The sequence below is a fragment of the Papio anubis genome, chromosome 2 (genome assembly GCF_008728515.1).
Source record: "Papio anubis isolate 15944 chromosome 2, Panubis1.0, whole genome shotgun sequence".
Taxonomy (NCBI): domain Eukaryota; kingdom Metazoa; phylum Chordata; class Mammalia; order Primates; family Cercopithecidae; genus Papio; species Papio anubis.
Window position 1 is genome coordinate 103,465,672 of NC_044977.1, and position 8,797 is coordinate 103,474,468.

The 8,797-nt window shown below is 42.2% G+C and overlaps 1 protein-coding gene across 7 annotated transcripts in view; it reads right to left on the minus strand.

The window, feature by feature from the left end:
• Positions 1-7,788, minus strand: part of GOLGA4 (golgin A4) — a 118,856-nt gene extending 111,068 nt beyond the window's left edge. For 6 of the 7 annotated variants that reach the window (XM_031663484.1, XM_031663480.1, XM_031663483.1 and 3 more), the window contains exon 1: positions 7,437-7,564. In XM_031663484.1, the coding sequence (XP_031519344.1) occupies positions 7,437-7,508 (72 nt within the window). In that variant the 5' untranslated portion in view covers positions 7,509-7,564. Of the gene's footprint in view, positions 1-7,436 lie in introns of all 7 variants that reach the window. The other variant, XM_031663482.1, reaches the window with a different exon arrangement.
• Positions 7,789-8,797: the final 1,009 nt, after the last annotated feature.

Genomic DNA, 8,797 nt, shown 5'->3' on the forward strand with positions numbered 1-8,797 from the left:
TCAAAAAAAGGCTGCCAATTCAATCTTTAAGATCCCTTCTACCTTCTAGTTCTAACATTCAATAGTATGAAATGCAGATAAACAGCACTTGCCCACCTAATTAATGGCCTTGCTTTGAGCCTACCTTGAATACCACTGCTAAATACTGAGATGCTATTCCATTTAGCTCTGTAATTGACAGCCTGACTCTTATAATCCTCAATGCAAAACAACTCAGGAGAAAGGGCTCAAAATTTAAACTAGGGGTCTGGGGTCTGGGGTCTACTCTAAGGTGACCTAAAAACAACCCTAGAAGTATAAAACCAAAACTTCGAGATCCCCCTATGCCCATAGCAAAATAGAGCTGAACTCAGCTCTATTTTGAGAAATGAATGAGTCATGATACCTTACCTCTTTTTGTAGTCTGCACTTTACAAAAGGTAGTTAATAAATATTTGTCAAATAAATGAATGAATGAATAAACAAATGGAACTCTGGTCTGTCGTATCTGTACACAAATTGCTGTGGCTAGGGTGGAACTGAGAGGTTGTGAGGAATAGTATACAAACATACACATACTCTATATACACATATATACACACATATACACATACTCTATATACACATATATACATCTAGACAGACATACGTATTTAGCTTATGATAAAAATAACATTTTGCATCAGGATAGACATTCAATAAATGTTGGGACAACTGGCCATCTATATGGGGCAAGACACACATATCAGATTCTTACTTCATATTTAAGCTATATTAAAGATTTAAGTTTTTTTAAATTGAAATACAAAAAATACAAGAGTCTATTTCTACAATCTCTGAATGGGAAAGAGATTTTTACGTGAAAAACAAATCAAAGCAGCAGTTTAATTGGGAGGTGAGGAAAAGCATCTACAAATATGACAAAAGTTTAATAATCTTTTTTCTATAAATAGCTCTTATAAGTCCATAAGTTAGAACTCAGAAAACTTACTAACCCAATCTTCTTTTTATCTGAGACAGGGTAACCTGAGCTCCAGCAGTGAAACACATGAGACTTCGAGTCATAAGTGAGTGATGTGAAAAAACAGACATGCGAATAAAGTTCATCATCTGATGACAATGGAGACAGAAGTTCATGCATCCACGCAGATATAAGCTGTGAAGTGAAAGACGCGATGCCAGTGCCAAGATGAAGCAGCTGCAACACAGAGCAGTCTCCCCAGTATAACTGAACATAGCAATCAGCTCAGACTTTTAGGACCTCAAGGAAATTCTGTAGGCAAAAGAGTCTTCAATAAATTCTTTTTCTGCTTAGATTGACTACGTTTTTGTTGCTTACAAGTAAGAACTCCAACACCTTCTAAAAGATGAACCAGAAAAATCAATACAACAGATGAAATTAGCTATGTGCAGAAGTCACTTTCAGGGATGAGATATCCTCTCCCACCAAAGACAAAGCAGGAAGAATAAGGACTTAAAAATATAAACAAGAGTGGTGGCGCATGCCTGTAATCCCAGGTACTCAGGAGGCTGAGGCAGGAGAATTGCTCGAACCCAGGAGGCAGAGGTTGCAGTGAGCTGAGATTGCGCTACTACGCTCCAGCCTGGCTGACACAGCAAGACTCCATCTCAAAAAAAAAAGTATATAAACAAGAAAATTAATGAATGTGAAATAAAGTTGAAGCCTTAGCAATGGTTTAAATGTCTAGAAAATATGTGACTAAAAGTCAACACTGCATTTAGAAAACAGCGAGGGAAAGCACAGTCACTGTGTAGTGTTAGTCTCAGTCTTGGAGATAATTTGAGCCTACCTTGAACACCACATTCAAATTACAAATGTTCAAAGAACATCAGAAATAGCTTTCATTAAAGCTGAGATAAATTCAGTAAACCCTTCCCACACCTACAGCCATAATTTGCAAACCTTGCCAGCGCCAGCTTCAAAGGCTGTAGGTGCCTCAAAGGCTGCCACTATGGGGGCAGTCTTTTGTATCTATGTATTTATAAATGATTATATGTAAGAACTCCTTTAATAAAATGGTCACTGGGTGATAAAAAGTTAGAAAAGTAATTAGAAAAGTACTACTAGACTACAGGAAATATCTCTTGACTAATCAACTCTCTCTGTTGTGATTCCATCAAGTCTAAGATTCACCTTTTTTATTAATTCAGCTTTCCAAATATCCAGATGCCAGGAAAGGGCTACCTTAGACAGTGACCTTCCAACTGCTTAAAAAGTATACCTCACTGCAAATCTTAAAAACTGGCATTATGTCTTACACCTTGGCCTCATATGTTCTAATCAGTAACTGAGAGCCTCATCAGCTCTGGAGAAACTGACAAAAAATCAAACAACGGGGTTTACAAAGTTTAACAGGTTCTAAAACATACTCTCCCCAGAAAAGTAGTATTATCTGGCAAAACGTGGCCTGATGGCTTGTTGATCTTCCTCCAGAGTTGTAAGAGTAAGGATTATACGGGAAAATGGATGTGAGTATAAAATATAAAACAGTGCATAAAGAACTAACTACTTGAACATTTGTCCCAGGTGCCGGATTCCTTAATGGGCTATCCTCACTTCAAGATATAAAGGGATTTAGGTTCCTTCAAACCAAACTTGAGCTGATTAATTGCAATAGCCATAAGAAATCTGAGTCAGCTTTCTAAGCTGCTAACCAAAAAACCTGACAGCTACATCCAGACCCACAATTAATATTTTATTGCTCACTACCTAATTATTAACTGACCACAGTTATACTCAATTTCAGTATAAGAAAAACCATTTTGGCCATGCACAGTGGCTTATGCCTATAATTCCAACACTCTGAGAGGCCAAGGCAAAAGGATCACTTGAGGCCAGGAGTTCAAGACAGCCTGAGTAACATAGTAAGGCCCTGACTACAAAAACTTAAAAAAAGAAAAACCATTTTAGTCATTGTAACAGGCAAAATCGTAAGATGATCCCAAATGACCCCTGCCCTGTGAATATAATGAGATATCACTCCCATAATTGTTACACTACAGGGCAAAGGGATTTTAAAGGCATATTTAAGGTTACTAGGTTACTAATCAGTTGACTATGAGTTCATCAAAAGATTACCTGGATAGGTCTAAACTAATTACATAAGCCCTTCAAATATGGGTCTAGAGGGCAGAGAGATGTACTTCTGCTGTTCTGAAGAAAGCAAAATGCCTACACGGGCACGTGGCAAGGAGTTGCTGGTAGCCTCTAGGAGCTGAAAGTGGTCAGCAAGAAATGAAGGCCCCAGTCCTATAACCAGAAAGGACTGAATTCTACCACAACCACGTGAGCGTACAAAAGGGTCCTGAGCTCCAGATGAGAACGCAGCTTGGACAACATATTGATTTTAGCCTTGCAAGACCCTGAGCAGAGAACCCAGTTATGCCATGCCAGATTTCTGACCTACAGAACTATAAAATAATAACTGGGTTATTAGGCACTAAGGTTGTGGTAACTTGTTATGCAACATTAGAAAAGTAATCCAGTCATCCTTAGGAGGAAGTCTTGAATCCCTTGTCCCTATACCATGACTTTTCATTATCCATCAAGGCTCTACTCAAATGTCACCCTGATCTTCTCCAGAAATGCCTTATTTTGCACAACCACAACACCCTGTACATACCACCATTACACTGAAAGTACTTGTCTCACAACTCCATTGTGTAGGGACTACATAGACCCTTCAAAGCAAATGCAACATCCAGCAGAGGGCCTAGGCATTCACCATTCATAACTAATACCTGGTTCATTTCACTCTCCCTGCAACACCTATGGATTAGTCATGGCAGAGACATAGCCACTGAATCCTCATCACAGCACGGTTGTAACTCACTGCCAAACCAATTTGACATCCCAGTTCTAAAAGAGCAGTCAAAGTAACTTGAGGTTAATTCTTCAAATAAACCTTTATATTTTAGGTACCAAACTTATTAAAGCCTTTCATCATGTTCTTAATAAACTCCTTCTGATCTAAATGTTTTCTCTGGGACTCATGCTTTCCGCAGTTTCATGACTGAAACTATTTAGTAAACCTGGATGTACATTAAGGCTATGTCCTTTCAGAAAGGACTCTTTTCCCTGTTATCTGTGGAACTGTTTGCTGGTTTTGTTTTTGTTTTTTAAATTTGTATCACATAAACTATTATTTTGCGGTCTCACTCTAAAAGAGTGAGGTCAGCAGCCATCTCTGAGCTGAGGGAAAAAAATAAGGGATGATTCTGCAGGCGTAAGGAGGGGCCCATATGTTGATTTTTTTAACTTAATTTTTTTATCGTGATAAAATATACATAACATAAAATTTACCAGTTTAAACATTTGTAGGTATACAGTTCAGTGGCATGAAGTACATTCACACTGTCGTGGAATCACCACCGTCCATCTCCAGTACATTTTCATCTTTCCATACTAAAACTCTGTACCCACTAAACAGTAACTCCCCATTCTCTCCTCTCTCCAGCCTTTGGCAACAACCATTCTATTTTCTGTCCCTATGAATTTGACTATTCTAGGTACCTCAATTAAGTGGAGTCATGTATTCATCCTTTTGTATCTGTACTTCTATAATTTTTAAGTTTTAGCAGTATTTGAAAAGGCTAAAAATATTTTAAAATATTGTATTCATATATCCCAAGAAATTACAATGTCTGTATTACTTCTTAATGTTTCTTTCATTGACTTAGTTCTGCAAGGAGTTTAAAAATCCAAAATAGATATTTGTTGTTAAAACACAATTTTTTTTTTTTTTTTTTTTGGAGACCGAGTCTCACTCTGTCTCCCAGGCTGGAGTGCAGTGGCACGATCTCAGTTCATTGCAGCCTCTGCCTCCCAGATTCAAGCAATTCTGCTGCCTCAGCCTCCAGAGTAGCCAGGATTACAGGTGTGCGCCACCACACCCCGCTAATTTTTGTACTTTTAGCAGACCTCAGGTGATCTACCCGCCTTGGCCTCCCAAAGTGCTGGGATTACAGGCGTGAGCCACAGTGCCTGGCCAGAAATGGGATTTTGCCATCTTGGCCAGGCTGGTCTTGAACTACTGAGCTCAAGTGATTCGAAGTGCTGGGATTACAGGTGTGAGGCCACCATACCAGGCCACATTTTTTGTTTCTAAGATCATAACAATTCACAAGCAGGGAGAAAGATATATGGCAGGCAGAAAGGAAGGTTACAAAATAATTATCAAAAGTAGACCACGAATGGCCAGGCGCAGTGGCTCACGCCTGTAATCCCAGCATTTTGGGAGGCCAGGGCTGGCCAATCACCAGAGGTCAGGAGTTCAAGACCAGCCTGGCTAACACAGTGAATATACATATAATCCAAAAGGATTATTTTAAACCTTTTGTACACAAAGTGATTTCATTTGATCCAGATGCCCTGTCTCACCAGAAGCATTAAGCTATAGAAACAGAGCTCTTACATCTTAGCTTGTGACTAGCTTATTACTAAAAACAACCTCTTTGTTAATGAACAAAAACAACTCATTTTCATGAAAAGCTAAACGCTACAAATAAGAAAAAGCACACTCAGTAATTCACCAGCACCTTAAAGTATATTACTCTTAAACTAGTTTTACCATGTGTATATATAAATACACTTACATACAGATTCTTTTTCCCAAAACTGGGATCACATTTTACCTGCTGCTTCTGTCTTTTAACACAAATATCTTTCTGTGTTAATACTTTTCTGAAGTCTCTAACACTAGCTGTGTAACATCAGGCAAGTTACTTCACCTCTTTGAGCCTCACTCCTTCATCTATAAAAGAGGAATTATAGTATTATCTACCTCACAGGCTTATGTGAGATTAAATAAAATAATCTGCGTAAATACTAAGCAAAATGTCTGGTACATACTAAGGACACAATAAATGCTGACTTTTTATGGCTGCATAATAACCTATCAAGCATAACTAATTACCTGATAAAATTTATTTAACCAATTCTCTATTGGTGGACATTTCTGGCTAGTTTTTAACCTATTAAAACAACATTGACATGAAAATCCATAGAGCTAAACCTTTAATACATCCTAAATTTTCTTAGAATAAATTTCTAGAAATGGAATCCTGGCTCAATTACATTTTATAAACTCCCAAATGGAAGTGCCTTACATTCACTAACATGCCCATTTCCTCACATTCCTCATCTCCACCTCACTTTTAAAGTTTATCTTTGTTTCTTAATTAACAGTGTTTTGTAAAATTTTAAAAGACTGCAGTAAATGGTATGAAAAGGACAATCTTTACTACTTAAATTTTAACCACCATTTACACTTGAGAAACGAAGCAACCCTTCAGTGCTGTGTTCTGATGTTTTTCTCAAGCACTGTTTTACTACACATGAGCTTTAAATTTAAAAATAACAACTTCAATTTATAGTTTCCGAATAAACCTAATGCAATCGTTCTATGTTAAGAATTTGGAAATGCCTCCAAGTTAGTCAAAACTCAACTTTTCTTGCAACCGCAAGCAAAGACCAAAAACCCTAAAATTAAGGGACAGATCTGCTCAATCTGTTGCAATTCAAAAAGGCTGGGGAGAAATTAAGCAGAAACCATCATCTTCGCTGTTAAGACTCTGTGCTGCCAGCATCGAAACATCTCCAGTTAACGCTTAGGAAACTGTATCTTTAATACTACTAACACGCCTCCTTTCCCCTGGAAACGCATTTCCTAAAGCAACAGCATTCCTGAAAAACAAACATAACCCTGTCCGCAGAGCAACAAGACTCAAAAAGCAGAGCAGAGTTCTGGACAGGGAGAGTGTCTCCCCCTCCGCCCGCCAGTCCCGGATCAACCAAGTTATGCGAAGTGACTAACTCGTGACAGCCTCGGGCGCTGGACGCCGGCCACGCCGCCACCTCTTTCATGTCCCACCGCTCCTACCAGCAGCCTGACCCAGGATGGCTCTATTCCCCAGCCTTCAATCCCTAGACCTGGGTTTGGATTTAAAAGACTTCCGTCAAGGGTCAGTTGTGCGGGATCCTGGCCATTTCACACAAAATCTCACGTTGGGCACGAGAGAGGGGGACACCTCGAGCAGAGGTTAGATATCACAAGGGACCCGGGTTTTCCGACCCCGCCCTCATTCCCAGCGTGGGGTCTCAGATGGGCGGGGGAACCTCAAATACGGATCAGAAATCCTGCAAGTTCGGAGTCTGGCCTTAGGGGAAAACTCTTAACGGAGATGGGACGTCACGAGGGATCCAGCCACCCCCATCCACTCATTACTGGATGGAGTTTTGCGATGGGAAAATCCAGGTCAGGAGTTACGGACGACCTGCACCGCCCGGAGCTCCTTCTGGATCCGGAGTTTGGGAAGAGTCCCGGGTTAGGGGTCAAAAGTCACGGAAGAACTCCTCACTCCCCCCGCCTTTTTCGTCCGCGGGCTGGTTCAAGGGGTATCGGGAGCTAGGGGGAGGAAAGCTGCGGCCATCGTACCTGACCAGGAGCCAGTGCCTGCTGGAGCTGCTGCTGCTCCTCGCTGATCTTTTGCTTCAGTTTCTTGAACATGGCGCAGCGTACGTAAGGTCCTGAGTGTCAATGAGACCTGAGGGGCGAGAGCCCGGGGAGTCCCGGCCGCGGCGGCTACGGCGACTTCTCTACACCAGGGACCGCGGGGACCCGGCCTCGCCGCCTCCTCCTTGAGCCTGCGGGCAAGTCCGGACACTGGTCCTGAGGATGTCGGCGTCGCCGCCGCCGCGTCTCTTTCTTCCGGGTGCCACTGGCTGGCCTCGGGCCCCCATCCAGCCCCGGGAGCCGCGGCGGCGACGACAACGGCAGCAGGTGAACTGTGCACCAAGGGCGCCTGCGCCGCCTACGTGGAGCTCTCCGAGGCTAACTACGGAGCACCGGAGGGGACAAGCACAATGTCGGGGCCTGCACATGCGCGCTCGGCCTGTTGCTCCCAAACTCACTGCACTGGAGGACACAAGATTCGGGGCTGCCTGATTTCGTTGCGTGCGGCCCTCGCGGCTCAGAAATGGAGCGAGGGCTAGTCTGAACACTACACTGACTCTCACCTGGGCTTTGGCCCTGCGAAATCAGACGGGGAGAGTACTGCTTCTATTGATGGCAGCAGGGCCGACGGGCCCACTGCAAAGAACACAGGGATGAGCGTCCAGGATGGGAGAAGGGGAGATCCAGAGAACCTGACGCGGGCCCTAATTGATAGTGTACTTTTCTTTAGTAGCTGTAGCTAGGATTCTATGTCTTCGGTTCCAGAGGGGCCCGCTTCCCTTCCCGGAACTCTTCCAGCGTCGGGAAGTCCCTGATACCGGCCGCCAGGGGTCCAAATGTTTTATGCCAATACCGTAAAACCTCAACTGTTTGGACACCTGCTTTATTCTTTTCTTCACCGAAATCGTATATTTCACAAATTCATTCAGAAACCTTTATCAGGCCTTGGAGATTTCACAGCCTAGTGGAAGACACAGATTCCTAATGAGTCCAAATTTACTCCTAACACCTGCAGTCATCCTACAAGATTTTAATGTTTATGTGCCTCATTTATCCAAAACCCGAAGTTTGGCTGCCTGCGAATCCTCAGGTCCAATTTCAGCAACCCACTTTTGCATGCTGTACCTTTGGTATCATCTGAAACTGCTTACATTGTCTGAGGCATCAGAATCTAACAATATATGCTGATCTCCACGTTTTAGCAAATTTTGTTTTCCAGCAATAATAGGGGGAACCTGCTCTCGAGAGTCCATATTCTGATCCCTAAATGTATTAGAGCCAAAGTGGGGCCTGGAACACTGCCTTAACACCTGGGCTAAGTCCTCTTATATCTCATAGTGAAC